Below are 16,039 nucleotides of genomic sequence, written 5' to 3'. Positions count from 1 at the left end.
GTTCGTCAGGCGAGGGGCCAAAAGAGAGGAGCTCCGTACTAGTCTGCGAGCCTGGGTGGAGGCACACACGGAGGGAACGGTGGAGGAGGAGGAATTTGACAGAGATACTGTTGTTGAGGTAGTGACTGCAGGTCCCCCGGGGGTGGGTGAAATGTCAATCAGCCCCAAGGTAACTTCACGGGAGGGCAGCAGCGTATCCTCTAGAGGGTTGTCTGAAACCGAGTTGGCCGACAGGAGGGAAGAAAGACATCTGAGGTTAGAGTTGGCTAGGTTGGAGCTGGAAGAGAGGAGGATGGAACACGAGTTCAGGCTAAAGGAACTCGACCTCAAGTCCCGTAACAACACTCCGGAGGGTGTCGAGTCTCAGGAAATTGCCAGGGAGCCCAGGCCTCATTTACCTAAGGACGTGGTCGCCAGCTACACTGCTGGAGACGACATTGCTAAATGGCTGACAGCCTATGAGGTCTCCTTAAGAGCCCATGGGATCCATGAGAAGCATTGGGGTGGTGGATTATACCGGTACATGCCTCCGTCAGGTAGGGATGCCCTATTGGCCCTCGACCGGGAGGAACAGGTAAATTACCCCGCCATGAAGGTGGCGCTCATCAGGAAGTTTGGGTTGACCCCCGAGAAATACCGGCAAAGGTTCAGGGGCAGCCACAAGCTGAGCTCACAAAATTGGGTTGACTTCCTGGATTATGCCAAAAAAGCCCTGGAAGGGTGGGTCCAAGGTAGTGAGGTGGAGAACTATCACGGGTTGTATGACTTGATACTCAAGGAACATCTACTCGAGAAATGTCTTCCCGAGCTGAGGCAACACCTGGTAGACAGCAAACTTACTTGCCCCCGTAAGCTTGCTGAGGAGGCGGACGTCTGGGTAAGTACCAGAGTGTCCACGAGGGGGACGGGAGGAGAAACTCAGAAGTCCGGACAGGGCGCTCCCCAGAGGAAAGAGGGGGGAGATAATAAGAAACAGGAGTTCTCCAAAGGCCCCCAAAATAGCTTTAAGGGGAAAAACACCTTCTCCAACCCTAAGGCTAACCCGCAGAAGAACCCTAATCCTGGCCAGAGTCAGCAGCCAAGGGTTGTCCATTGCTTTGAGTGCGGTGGTATTGGACATTATAAGGGAGACGTGAAATGCCCAAAGAGACCACCCCCTCCCACTGGAGGAAAGGCCCCGGGAGTCGCTAGTGCAGCGCTTGGGGAGGAGATGTCCTTGAGTAAGGGAAGGGAGTGGGCGGGAGTCACCTTAGTGTCCCTGGGTGATCGGGCGATGGTTCCAAAGATCCAGGTGCCCGCGAATACTACCAAGTATGGGCAATGGGTCACCATCAATGGCCATAGGGGGGAGGCTCTGAGAGATACAGGAGCCAGCGTGACTATAGTCAGGAGTCATCTGGTATCCTCAGAGCAGGTGATTCCAGGCGTACTTCATCCGGCCGCGATGGCTGACGGCCGAACGAGCCACTATCCCGTGGCCGAGGTTCCCTTTGAGTGGGGAGGGGTTGCAGGTTCACTTCGAGTTGCCGTAAGCCCCGCCGTGCCAGTCGATTGTTTGCTGGGCAATGACATGGAGCACAATGCTTGGAAGGAGGTGGAATACCGGACTCATTCTGAGATGCTGGGTACACCTGAGTGGGCCTGTGTGAGTACCAGGTCGGCGGCTGCTCAGAAGGAGAAGTCGCGTGGGTTGGAGCCTGGAACAATGGCCCACCCAGCTGCCGAAGAGGGAGCATCTCGAGGACAGGAGGAGCCTGCCTCGGTGTCCGTGCCCCGTGAGACGGATAGGCCACCGGAGGAGGTGGACCCGGAGTCCGCGGAGGAGGACATGGTTCCGTTGGAGGACCTGCCTATCCCCGCCGAGTGGCGAGTGGAAGGAGGACCGTCCAGGGAGGAACTGAGCAAGGGACAGAGGGAATGTCCCACCCTCGAGGGTCTGAGGCAACAGGCTGAAGCCCAGGCAGCAGGTAACCAGTCTGGGAACTATCGTGTTTACTGGGAGGATGGTCTCCTCTACAGTGAACCCAGGGCGCCAGTGCACGGATTGTCACGGGCCCTGGTAGTCCCACAGTGTTACCGAGCCTTCTTATTAGAGTTGGCACATGAGATTCCATTGGCAGGACACTTGGGTCAGGACAAGACCTTTGCCCGGCTTGTCCCCCACTTTTATTGGCCTCGAATGAGGGTGGCGTCCGACACTTACTGTCGGACGTGTGTGTCATGCCAAGCCAGTGGGAAAACAGGGATGAAGCTAAAGGCTCCCCTGGAACCACTTCCCGTCGTTGGCACCCCCTTTGAAAGGGTGGGCATCGACATTGCTGGGCCCCTTGATCCACCGACATCATCCGGTCACAGGTTTATCCTGGTACTGGTGGATCATGCCACAAGGTATCCAGAGGCCATACCTCTGAGAACCATCACTGCACCGGTGGTGGCGAAGGCCCTGATGGGGATCTTTACCCGAGTGGGTTTCCCCAAAGAAGTTGTGTCTGACAAGGTGAAGGCCAGCATCCGAAGCGAGGTAGCCAAGATGCTGGAGCTAGGAGTCATCGAACCCTCAAGTAGCCCTTGGTCTAGCCCGGTGGTTTTGGTTCCCAAACCTGCGCCACCTGGCACCACGCCAGAATTGCGATTCTGCGTGGACTATCGAGGACTCAATTCGGTCACGAAGACCGATGCTCATCCGATCCCTAGGGCGGATGAACTGATTGACCGGTTGGGAGCTGCCCAATATCTCAGTACCCTTGACCTCACCGCAGGGTATTGGCAGATTCCCATGACTGATGGAGCCAAGGAAAGGTCAGCCTTCTCCACACCTGATGGACACTACCAGTTCTGTATGATGCCCTTTGGGCTCAAGAACGCTCCTGCAACATTCCAGCGACTGGTGAACATGATCCTCACCGGAATGGAGTCCTTCTCAGCTGCTTACTTAGATGACATCGCTGTCTTCAGTAACAGTTGGGAGGATCACTTGCAGCATTTGCAAGCTGTTCTCCAGGCCCTGGAACGGGCTGGCTTAACGATTAAGGCCAGCAAATGTCAGATTGGGCAGGGGTCGGTGGTGTACTTAGGTCACTTGGTGGGCAGGGGAGCGGTGCAACCCCTTCAGGCAAAGATTGAGGCCATCATGGCCTGGAAACCCCCCAAGACCCAGACTGAGGTCCGAGCCTTCCTGGGCCTCACAGGTTACTACAGACGGTTCGTGAAGGGGTATGGCACTATCGTGGCACCCCTTACAGAACTCACGGCCAAGAAGCAACCCAGGAGAGTCATCTGGACGGAGGCTTGCCAGCGAGCCTTCGACACTCTGAAACAAGCATTGTGTAAAGCTCCAGTCCTGAAGGCTCCAGATTTCACGAAAGAGTTCATTGTCCAGACAGATGCATCCGACATTGGCATTGGGGCGGTGTTATCGCAACTCAATGAAGAGGGTCTGGATCAACCTGTAGTCTTTCTGTCACGAAGACTGCTTCCCCGGGAACAGAGATGGAGTACCATCGAGCGGGAAGCCTTTGCGGTGGTCTGGGCACTGAAGAAGCTGCGACCATACTTGTTTGGCTCGCACTTCCTGGTTCAGACAGACCACCGACCCCTTCGTTGGCTCATGCAAATGAAGGGGGAAAACCCCAAACTGTTGAGGTGGTCTATCTCCCTACAGGGAATGGACTTTCGGGTGGAACACCGACCTGGAGTTGACCACGCCAATGCAGACGGTCTCTCTAGGTATTTCCGCCTTAGTGTTGAGAACTCCCAAGGGGTTGGGTAGCTCTCCCCACTTTCAGCTGGGGGGGACGCGTGTTGGACCCGTCTGCTTCTGAGAGTCCCCTCACCACTATGATTTATTTTGTTCCCCTGTACCTCCAAAAATTTGTCGCTTTTTATTTTTTGTCTACCAGGACTTTTTGTGTGATTGTCTCATGGGGCTAGATGTTCCTTGACACTCAGTTACTCACGAGGTTTCTGGCACCTATGTACAAGGCACCTGGCGAAACCTGTGAGTCTGGAAACTGAGGTTGACAACCTGTGTGTGTGTTCAAACTTAAAATGGTGGACACATAATTCCCTCATGTGAGTGACTCCCATTGGAGCCTACATGAACTCTGGCCTTTTGAGGTTTTGGCGCCCTTTTGCTTGGCGCGCATTCCTGACAGGAATTCCTTTAGTTTCCTCAGGAACACAAAATGGCTGCTCCAGAACCCCAGTATGGTGGCTCTGAAGGACCAGAAAGCACCTCAAAAGTGCCATGTCATGAGCCTACCCAGAGAAGGTTCTAGAACCTTCTGGCTCGTGCTAGCACCCCAGGGCACTGGCTATATAAGGTCCAGTCCCTGGCGGCCATTTTAGTTGTTGATTCCTGATTCCTGATTTGACCTCGACAAGGAAGGAGTTCTAGACTGACACCAGATTGACACCTGCCCTGTTGACCCCTAAGGCAGCTGGTGACAAAGGCAATAGTGCAGCTAAGGTTGCTGGCGTTGGATGTGACTGGCGTTCCAGTCAACAGCGTGGGCGGTGACCTAGCGCCTGTAGCGCCTGTAGCGCCTGCCCAGCGACTGCCTTGAATTCCCCAAAAGACTGCGGCCAAGTTCGAGTGCCTCTCCGCCCCCCCCGGTGGCTGAAGCGATTGTGGAAGCGAGTCGCCAGGCGAGCGTGACATCGCCGCGATCGTGATCCCCCCTGAAGTGCCCCCTTCGTGAATAGCGCCTACCGCGAGGAGCTCGGACGTCTCCGAGCCCCATCTGCGAAGAGCGCCTCCTGCGTGGACCGAAGGTGAGGTGGTGCGCCGGGGCGGGGAAGGCCAGCCTGCATTGGGCGGGACTAGCGAGTCAGCCCCTCCTTGTTGACCCGGGAGCTGAAGCTGTGGGCGGGAACCACCCCGAAGAAGGAAGTCGGAGGGAGGTCTGTGGAGCCCCTGCGAGCCCCGTTGCTGGCTAGAGAAGTACTGTGCTTAACTGCATCGTCCGCTACAGCTGATGTGAGGTGTGCCGTGTGTTCCGCTAAAAGACTGCGGTGTGTGAGAGCTAAACAGCGGCATTACTTTGACTGAACTGTGGAGTTTTTGCGACCTCCCCGGCAGCCCGTTCGTCGTCTTAAGACTCTGAACTGGTGCCGCCAGGGTTCTGAGGGCGAACCAGCCCTGTAGGCGAATATTGACCCCCAGCGCCAAGTATAGGTCCTCTCCCGGTGGCAGCCGAGTGTGAATGAGCTGCTAAATGTATTTCCTTGCTTTCTAGATACACGCGTGTGCATCGAGCGGTTACAAAAGAGTCCCAAAAGTAGTTCTGTATCCCGAGAAGCCTGAAAGCCTGTCGGGCTGTCCAACTAACTGTAAGAGTAATCTCTCCTTTCTCCACACTGGAAAAGTGACTGTATTTAAAAGTGATTAATTGGTGGCAGCGATACCAGTCATTGGTGATAACTAAAGTGATACTTAGACCAGTCATTATTGTGCTAGACATTGCTGATATTTATTGTGATATTTATTCTGGTCATTGATATTATTTATTCTATTTATTCCAGTCATTGCTAAATTAATATTGATTCTACTGTATTCATATCTGCTATTTATCCAGTGTATTTATTCCTTAGAGTCCAACTATTTATTTATTTATGAGAAACCAGTATTCCATTGAGCAAATGCTTACCAGAAATGTAACTGTGAAACCCTAAGTGAATTTGCTACAAACCCAGAGAACTTTTATATAAATGAATCGTATTTTTCCATAACAGTGGTGTGCTGTCCTTCTTTTTGTGTGGTGTACAGGGGGTTATTATCGGGTCCAAGCTGGCTTAACACTATAGCCTTCACCTGCCTAGCCACTCGAGTCAAGCTACCTTCCCCCTTTATGCTGGGCTTGCCCGCGCAGGTCCAACACCAGACAACACTTTGTCATAATCCTTGGACCTAGTTTGCATTTCAAACAACAGGTACACATTAAGGGCCTTAAGCAAGAACTATCTACATATAACCATGGCTTCCTTTCACACCAAAATCCTGCTTTTATAAAACATTAGTGTTGTTAATTTTCTTCTCCTCAATTAAGTGTCATTCATCCTCATCTCAAGAGCAAGAATATATCTTTGCAATGCAGTTCCCCACACACTGAATTAACTGGCAATATCCATATATTAAATCCCAGGTATTTTGAATGATGCAGAAAGTCTTACTTCCGTCCAATTCTCAGCCATAGTAGTCTTTTTGTTACCCAAATCATACATCAATTTTCAGCATCAGCAGGGTAATTAACAAATCGGAGCACATACAAAATGACACATACCACTTTCCAGTTGCTCCATCGCCTGCCTCGTGACATGATTGGATTCTTGAACTGGGAAATAGTACTGCACATAGCAGTCCGCCTCTCCCCAAACAGTGGACTGGAGTGGGGTAAGCCCTTTCACTTTTTCTACATGAATCTCAAAAGTGTGCTCTGTCAGGCCCTCTGCTGGTCTCTCGACCTGAAAATGGCAAATGGCAAAACAATCAACCTGAATAATAAAGATACACAACTGCTACCAGATATTACATCTATAAAGAAAATCCAATTCTCCTTCTTCAGATATTACACAAAAAACACAATACCAATATTTATAAGGGCAGCCACTGATTGCAATGAAGTGTACATTTACTCCATGCACACTTAGCCTCCTGTTGTGCTCTTTATCAACATGGGAACTTTTTTGGTTACTCTTGTGGTTCGTGCTATATAAAACTGCATATAAAATAAATATAAAGACCAGATTGCATAGTCGTTTGAGCTAGACGGTCGGGGTTTCTCTATTGAATTTAATCTTTTGACCCCTTTATGCCATTTAATAATACTGTGTGCAATCCAGTAGTAAGCCATTCAATCTTTGTTTCAGTCATCGTAATTAAATGTTTTCCTTTAAGGTACAACATAAGGCAGGCATGCCCACCTCAGTATTAGTTCCCCCATTCCCACCAGTCTTCATCCCTTTTACCCCAACTTTCTCCAATTAAGCTAACAAGACGAGGCTACTCATGCCTCTCTCTACAACCAGCTCATTCAGTATCCTTAGTGTTTTCTTCCTCCCCTCACTGCCTCAGTATATATTTATCTACATCTAGTAGCCCCACCTCCCTTAGGTGCTGAAGGCATGCCAATCCTCTATTCTCCCCATTAAGGTATGAAGGTACCAGCCCGCTCATCTTATTGAAGATGTGTTCCATTCTCTGTGCCCCGTAAGCAAGTTGATCATTTCCCAATAAGCTTTCAAGTCTCTGGTGCCATACCTCTAACGTTGGGGCGTAATTATTACCCCACAAGGCAAGTTTTGTTTGTTCGGTGGCCAACAGAAGGTACAAGATGAATTTGGCTGTGAACATAGGGAATGCTTTTAAAGATTCAATTTTAAAAGCGTAATAGCGACTTAAGGAAAGCTAGCGAAACGCTTGCTTATTAAATTTCACTCCCCCCTTTGTCCCGCCTCGCCCCACGAACCCTGCCCGCCCTACCTCAGCCGACTTGGTGCTGCCGGGGATTAAAATCTAAAACCACCATCTTGGTGAGGAGCAGGCGAGCTGCACTGTGCTCGGCCCCTCCCACCTCGGAGTCTTTAAAAACGGCAATTAGAAGCGCATGCACCGATTGATAGTGTGCATATGACTGTTGAGGTCCTGAGGCGGAAGCCGGGTCTGCTGCTCGAGTGAGTGAAAGAAATCGTATTGCTGACCACTTTTTAAAAGATTTACATTTCAAAAGTGTTTTGTATGTTTATTTTGCACTTTGCTTTTAAAGATTCAATTTTAAAAGCGTAATAGCGACGTAAGGAAACCTAGCGAAACGCTCGCTTATTAAATTTCACTCCCCCCTTTGTCCCCGCCTCGCCCCACGAACCCTGCCCGCCCTACCTCAGCCGACTTGGTGCTGCCGGGGATTAAAATCTAAAACTACCATCTTGGTGAGGAGCAGGCGAGCGGCACTGTGCTCGGCCCCTCCCACCTCAGAGTCTTTAAAAACGGCAATTAGAAGCGCATGCACCGATTGATAGTGTGCATATGACTGTTGAGGTCCTGAGGCGGAAGCCGGGACTGCTGCTCGAGTGAGTGAAAGAAATCGTATTGCTGACCACTTTTTAAAAGATTTACATTTCAAAAGTGTTTTGTATGTTTATTTTGCACTTTGCTTTTAAAGATTCAATTTTAAAAGCGTAATAGCGACTTAAGGAAACCTAGCGAAACGCTCGCTTATTAAATTTCACTCCCCCCTTTGTCCCCGCCTCGCCCCACGAACAGGACTGGAGCACTGTGCTCGGCCCCTCCCACCTCTACGGTTACAAATGAACATCTTTCGCAGGCAGCTCAGCGGACGAGCGCAGCGGGCGCGTCGACGGCGCGCCAAAGACTAGCCCGTCTGCGCCCGTCCGCGCCTGCACGGGACTAGGGACTGGAAACTCTGCCTCACTAACTAGGGACAGGCTAGATATACCGAGACTGACTTACTCAAAAGACAAACTTATGCTTCTTAATACTAAACCCCCGCAGGACCATCCTCCATGTGCTATAGTGGAGCCTACTAACATCATGGGATCTTTTGGCTGCCAGACATGGGTCAATAAATCCAAAGATGATTTTACATCAAGAAACACCACTAATCTCGAGATATCCTGTATCTATTTGAATACAAGATCACTCCCCAAACATTCAATTGAACTCTGGGACACTCTATACCAACTGCAACCGGATCTAGTGTTCCTTACAGAGACCTGGCTTGACACCCACAGTACTCCAGACATCGCAACTGCACTTCCTATAGGGTATAAGATTTTAAACCTTAACAGACCCAAAAAGAAGGGTGGAGGGGTAGCCTTGCTATCTAAAGAGAAGTTTACTTGTATTCAAGAAGCCCCCAAACAGGATAGCAAACATGAAGTAATGATTTATTCAATCTCCTTAGGTTCCTATCTACTGATGGGAGGAGCTATCATTTATAACCCTCCAGGGAGCTCAGCTGAATTTAGTACTCAACTCCTCTCTCAGATTCTTCCCACCTGTTTAAAGCACAAAAACATCTTAGTATTAGGAGACTTCAATGTTCATTTTGAGTCAAATAATAATCCGCTTACCAGGCACCTTGCAGATAATATGCAAATCCTACAACTAACACAACTAGTCATCCAGGACACACATAGAGCCGGACACAGACTGGACCTGATATTTACAAATATCGAGACCACTACTATTAGTAATATTACGCCTCTTACGTGGACCGATCACTATAGAATAGATTTTAATATTAGACTACCAATAAATAAAGTGAGACCAATGACACAGAAACCAGTTGCAACCAAAAAACTGGAGCAAATTCTCATTGGAGAAGTTTCAACAGAATTTTCACCACACTAATCTAGGCTCCTCCACTGAACAAGAAATACACCAATTACAGAAAAGCATCGGTGAAGCACTTGAACATTGCTCTATGAACTCCACTAAAAGTACAACTAGGCGAACGATGTCGGAAAAATGGTATGGTCCAGATCTCAAGGTACTCAAAAGAAAATGTACTACGCTGGAACACAAATGGAGACTAAGTAAAACCATGATTGATAGATCCATTTACAAAAAAGAACTGAAATCTTATAACGCAGCTATTCGAAAGGCAAAAAAAGATCACTTTTCTCAACAAATATTAGAACACAAACATTCCTCTAAAGAACTTTTTCAAATAGTTAAAGAACTGTGCAACCCCCCTAGTCTTACAACACATCTGCCACCCTCACAGGAGGGATGTGATAAAATCAGCAATTATTTCTTTGATAAAATAGATACAATTTATTCATCCTTCACCAGTAATGACCAGAAATTGACTGAGCACCATATTAACGCAGAGCTTCCCCCGCTGGCCACCTGCTCTGCCTTTGGCCCTTTTTCAGAGGAAGAAGTAAATAAAGTCATGTCGGAAATTAAATCGGGCTCACCATTGGACCCATGCCCACATCACATCTTTCGACAACTAATCCCCTCAATTGGTCCACTAGTGACGCAAGCATTAAATCAGTCATTAGACCAAGCGGAATTTCCAGCTATCTGGAAGACAGCAGTAGTGACTCCCTTACTTAAAAAAGCTGGTATGGACATAAACAACCCTGCCAACTATCGGCCCATCTCGCAGTTGCCATACCTTTCAAAGGTATTGGAAAAATTAGTGAACAAACAATTATCAAACTATCTGGAAATTAATGACCTGCTCGACGTCTCGCAGACGGGCTTCAGGTCGAACAACAGTACAGAAATAACTCTACTGGCAGTACTGGATGACATCAGAAACCAGGTTGATGAAGGTAAAACGGTGGCCCTGATATTGTTAGATTTATCAGCGGCTTTTGATACCGTGTCTCATAACCTCCTGATGCAAATGTTAGCTGCAAAAGGACTGCAGGGAAAAGCCCTGACCTGGCTGAATTCTTTTTTAACAGACAGATGACAATCTGTCCGATTAGGCAGCTACACCTCTACACCCTGTAAGATCAAGTATGGTGTACCACAGGGGGCATCATTAAGTCCAACGTTATTTAATGTTTATGTATCATCACTGGCCACGATCTGGAAAAAGTGGGGCATCAACATCTGCTCATACGCCGATGATTCACAACTAATGATTGCCTTAGATGGTGAAGAAGATCCCAAAAATAGACTACTCAACTGCCTTTCTGAACTATCCAGATGGATGCATAATCACTGCCTGAAATTAAATGCCGATAAATCGGAGATTTTACTGTTCGGCGGTTCCCAACAACTTTGGGATGACACATGGTGGCCCAACATTCTTGGTGCCCCCCCCCCCCCCGAACCAACCCAGATGGCAAGGAATTTGGGAATCTACATTGACAATAAATTGTCAATGAATAACCACGTGACAACGATCTGTGGTAAAGGCTTTGCACTACTGAAAATGCTACGAAGAGTGTTTCCATGGATTCCCCTGGAATGTAGAAAGATCTTAGTACAGTCCTTATTAATTAGTAGACTTGACTATGGGAATTCCCTATTCGTCGGCATGGCAGATTACCTATTCTCAAAACTACAGCTTGTTCAGAATGCAGCAGCAAAAGCCATATGTAACAAAAGAAAATATGACTCCGCTACAAGCTGAATGAGAGCCTTACACTGGTTGCCAATGAAAGAAAGAGCCACATTTAAAATACTATGCCTCACCCACAGAGCATTGCACAAAACAGGTCCAACCATCCTAAAAAACAGAATTAATTTCTATGTTCCACATAGAAATCTTCGCTCCCAACATACAGCAAGAGCGACAACCACTAGAATAAAGAAGGTTAGGACGGGAGGCCGTGCCTTCTCACACTTAGCAGCAAACCTGTGGAACAATTTACCGACAGATCTGAGACTCACAGATGACCATCTTGTCTTCAGGAAAAAACTTAAAACAACACTGTTCCCTAATACCCATTAAATCACAATATCACCATTGACAACCACCAGTTACACATACACTGTTAATTTTAGCGTCATGATATCCTTTTAGGATGAATGCTAGCGCTTTATAAATACTTTTACCATTACCATTACCAATGCTGGGAACATTTGTAACTTGGGACAGCTCCAGAGGATGTGTGTCATTGTACCTAGTTGGCCTTAGTATCAGCACCACTGGTCCTATTAATTCTGGGCTAGCTTATGTATGCAAGAAGGTAAAATGCAATCTGTATGTTATAAGGACAGATGCTATATCTTTTGCAAATCGTGCAAAATTGGCTGTAACAAGGAAGATATGTACCATTGTGTTGCATCGAACTGTAATCCACATTTTCTTTTCCACTGCACCTGACAAGTATTTTGTTTCCAAGGTAAATTGATTTAGCACAAAATACCAAGTGCCATCAATGACTAGGTGAGGATAGAATTCTCAATCTCTGACAGTTCTCTGGTAGCTTCTTTCCTGACTTCAATAGCTATATGTTTATCTGTGCAGCCCGCACTTCTTTCAGGCTTTGAATCTTGTCCTATTTAAACCAGGAGATAGGTCTCCATGCCCAAACACCGCGTGGCGAAGGAGAAACAGAATCCCCTTCCATTTCTTATTTATGCAATCCCTATGAAAGGTCTTTGTTAGTTAGTATATGTAAAGGCCCATCCCCCTGTACGCTTTGGAAACACATAGAACTTTCTCTAGAATACAAGACACCAAGTTCTAGTCGATTTGATTACATAAACTTGTCCGTCTTACTCCGCCACCATGTGACTAGATATTGTACCCCAGTGGCTTGGCAGTAATGTAAGAGATGTGGGATACTCAAGCCTCCCCGTTTCAAGTGAGTCAATGGCTGTTTCATGTCAAGTATCAGACTTAACCTCCAAGCTCCTCAACCTGATATAGGATGTAGCAAGATTTTGCAAATGTTTTATTCCTGTCTTGGGAATTCGTAGCAGTAGGAACTGATATAGATATCCTGAGGCAGCTTGGAAATGGGTTGCATAAGTGAGAATAGGACAACGTCCACAAATGTGGTCACATTAAACATGTAGTGTCTGAAAGAAATGCATCATATATTGACATCGTTCCAACAATCTCCTTATTCTCCCTATAGATCACAAGGTAAATATATTGGGTTCTTTCAGCTAGTGTTTGCCTGTATCCTGCCCCCGGACGCTCTGGTAATCACTTTCTTATTTTGGGTTGTCCCACTACCAACCCCCACTGCCTCCCAATTCCACTCCCCCTCCCTCCTAAGTATAGACACCTCCAGTTCTCCTCACACTTTTTAAATCTCTGTTTTTGGGGGGATCTGCTGGTTTGTCGCGTTGATGGAGGGCTTCCTCGATCCCCACTGAGATTTCCGTTGTATTAAGTCAAGTGTTTCTTTTTGAGACTTTATGACACCACTAATAGGCATAGCACTGTGTCCAGCCTTCCCTGGTCAGGGATCCTTTAGGTTTGTCCAAGAAGAGGCCCGGTTCAGTGCTTGCCTCTTCAACTGATGCCACTGTAAAGTGTTGAGCCTCCAATTTAAGGTGGATTTGGAATGGATAGCACTGTGTATACATCACCTACTTTTCTCTCAAGAAATCTGCAACAGCTTTGAAAGGCCATCTGTTTATTGGAGTGATTGCTATGAAATCTTGGAAGATCTGTATTTGGCCTCAAATGCATCTTCAATCGGACAAGGAAACATCTCTGTGTATGTTTTGGGGTTTTATCAGGTTCTACCAGGATGGCATTGAATAGATTAATTAAACATTGCTCCAAATTATTATTGCAAATTTCACATGGGATGCCACACATCCATATGTTGTCTCACCGGCTTCTATTTTCTAAGTCCTGACTTTTCCCTTAGAGTATGGTATTTTGTTCTTATAGAAGGCTTATCTTGCACTGTAGTTGGTCGGTAGTATGTGTCTGACTTTCTATTGCTTGTCCATGTAGCATCGATCTCTGGTCTCTAATGCTTCTCCCTCTGCCCGTGGCTCGAGGTCCTCCGCCCAGGAGCCCCTGGCCTCTACTGTCTCGTATGGGGCAGTGCTCCTGGAAGCTCACTCCTTCCTACCCTAGGCAGCTGCCGTGTAGCTCTGCCACTTTTTGTAGGGAAATAGCCATGCCTACAAAAACTACATTCTGTAGAATGTATTTATGTAAAGTATATAGGACAAATAACAAGGCAACAACAAGTGAGGATGCATTTGCTTGCCTCCTTGTTTTTCCAAATCACAGCTCCATTCCTGGATAGCCAGCTCAAACCAAATATACATTTTTCATCTTTTAATTTAAATATTTTCTGCATTGAATTCTTCACTTTTAAAAGTATCCATCAGAATATTCTACTGCTTATCCACTTTTGAATTGCAGTTATTTTAATCATTATTTGTAGAAAAGAAGTGAGAGAGCAAAATGAAACTGTAGCCACAGTCACAGGAAATTCTTGACTTAACTCAGACTTGAACTAAGCCACAATATCAAATGAGAGGAGATAAAAACGTAACAACTTGAGAAGTCTCTAGGCCACGCAATTCGAAATTTCCTGTTTTGTTGCACTCTGGTACAAGATTTGGGTCGTGGTAGTCTTCGAGAAGAGAGAAGTCTTTTTAGGATCGATTTTGGATGAGCCAATAATTGGATTGAGTAATTTCTGGACTCCTGTGTGGTTTCAAACAATTGTCATATACAAAGACTGGTGTTAAGATTAAAACAGATTGTGGAGGTAGACAAAATGGAATTAGATTTTACTACCTCTTTGTGGGATAGTTTCAGTTACATTCTGGTCAGCCCACCCTAAAAACACAAAACATAAAAGTATCTGAATTCTCACAGTACGGGGTATGCTGAACTTAATCTTTGGGCTATCAATCTGAAGGAAGAACCACATACGTCTTATTTGCAGTTTTGTCACCATCAGAACCCCTTGACGGATGTAAAACTATTCTCAGTTTAGCTGTGTTGGTAGTTTCACAATAATGCCTAACCAGGACAGTATGGCTTAATTCTCAAACACATATCAAATGCACTGAAAAATGACTTGGTAAGTACATAGCGGTCACAAAATAAAGTAACCGAGGGAGAGTCTCACATGTAGAGTCATCATGGTGTGAAGTGTCTTTAGGGCTTACTCTGTTGACCATTTTTAAGTCTTTTTGTTATATCTACTGCGGTGTCGCAGGTTTCACTCCCGGATGCAAACTTTCTCTATTGCTTATAGTTACTACAATGCCTTGAGGTTTGAAAAGTGTCTACAGTATCTCTCCTGAAATAAATTCAGCAGAAAAGGGCTAACATTTCCTAGTGGTGAGTTTCTAGTACCCTCCCTAGGATCTCTGGCCCTAAATCTGGAAATCACTCTGCAGTCTGTGCTTCCTAAACAAAGGGAACTTCCAGCAAGCGTAGGCCACAGGTAGCGTGAGGATTTGATTTACTAAAAATAATAAATGTTCCAAAACCAGGCTAAGTGCATCGCCTTATTTCAAGTCGATGTCTTCTTTGCTGGTTGAATAAATGCTTTCTGAAAGTGTTCGTGTGATTATTATGACAGGTAATCGTGAGCTGGAGGGCTAAAGGATGTTACATGACCCTCTACTTTGATGGGAGGGGGAGGAAACACAAGTACAACCATAGATTTCTCATGCATCAGTTTGTTTTGTTGCCATATAATGAAAATGAATACTAGTTTCTGCCAAACTACTGGTTTACAGGTGAGCAACACTGAAGTTGGGCAGAGCACCAAAGAAAAGCAAAAATATGCATAAACTAAATTGTAAAGGAAATTATCTATAAACACGATATAATAAACAGTCCCTGGATCATTTGCAAGGCACATAAAATACACAAGGTGTCCTATCCATTTCAAAAAGCATGTTTGTAAACAGTTTCAGGTCTGGGTTCATGAAGCATTTGTAAACATCTGTGCACAAAATGACCACTTCAGTCCTATAAAATTCTGAATCCTGACTCATACAGGCAAAAACAGTGCAATTTCACAGTTATTTATCTATATGAAAATTCTGCCACCATGGCTGAATTTCCACATTTACAAATTTAGAAGTGGGGGTGAGTCTGTGGTAGGTAGGTGAACATCGACACATGATATGTTTGTGGTGATTAGAGCTGGAAATCCATACAGTGGAAGAACTTTCATCGTATAAATATATATAACATAACACATTAAGATTGATTGTGGTTAGTACACATATTGGGCCTTATGCCTCTTATATTTCATACTTATAGCTGATATATGTGCTGGATAACAAGCCAAAATGAGGAATCAGAGGAGCATACCACAGGCCCAGATGGAAGTGGCGGGTCAAGGAAATGTGCCGGTCTTTGAAGGGAGCATGGTACAGTCACTTCATCATTCTTCAACCTCTGTAATGCCACAACTTGGTCACTTGAGCCCATGGCCAAAAGGACACGGAGACTACCAGTTCTGCTGCCTGTGAACATATCAATGACTGGCATGTAGCTGTCCACTGCAACCACGGGGTACTGAGCTTGGAACAGTAGTCGAGAAATCTTTGGGTCACTAAATGGGAGATGAACATCAGAAGTAAATTAAAATTCACATTCAC

The 16,039-nt window shown here is 46.2% G+C and overlaps 1 protein-coding gene across 1 annotated transcript in view; it reads right to left on the bottom strand.

Moving 5' to 3' along the window:
* C2CD3 (C2 domain containing 3 centriole elongation regulator) overlaps positions 1-16,039 on the bottom strand; it is a 607,356-nt gene that overhangs the window by 409,364 nt on the left and 181,953 nt on the right. Inside the window, exons 16-17 of the mRNA XM_086933829.1 lie at positions 15,750-15,993; positions 6,282-6,462 (exon numbers count right to left, since the gene is read on the bottom strand). Of these exons, the coding sequence (XP_086789955.1) occupies positions 6,282-6,462; positions 15,750-15,993 (425 nt within the window). The remainder of the gene's footprint in view (positions 1-6,281; positions 6,463-15,749; positions 15,994-16,039) is intronic.

Source organism: Lissotriton vulgaris, chromosome 8 (genome assembly GCF_964263255.1).
Source record: "Lissotriton vulgaris chromosome 8, aLisVul1.2, whole genome shotgun sequence".
Lineage (NCBI taxonomy): Eukaryota > Metazoa > Chordata > Amphibia > Caudata > Salamandridae > Lissotriton > Lissotriton vulgaris.
The sequence above is the reverse complement of the archived record's forward strand: the minus strand, read 5'-3'. Positions and strand labels throughout refer to the sequence as shown.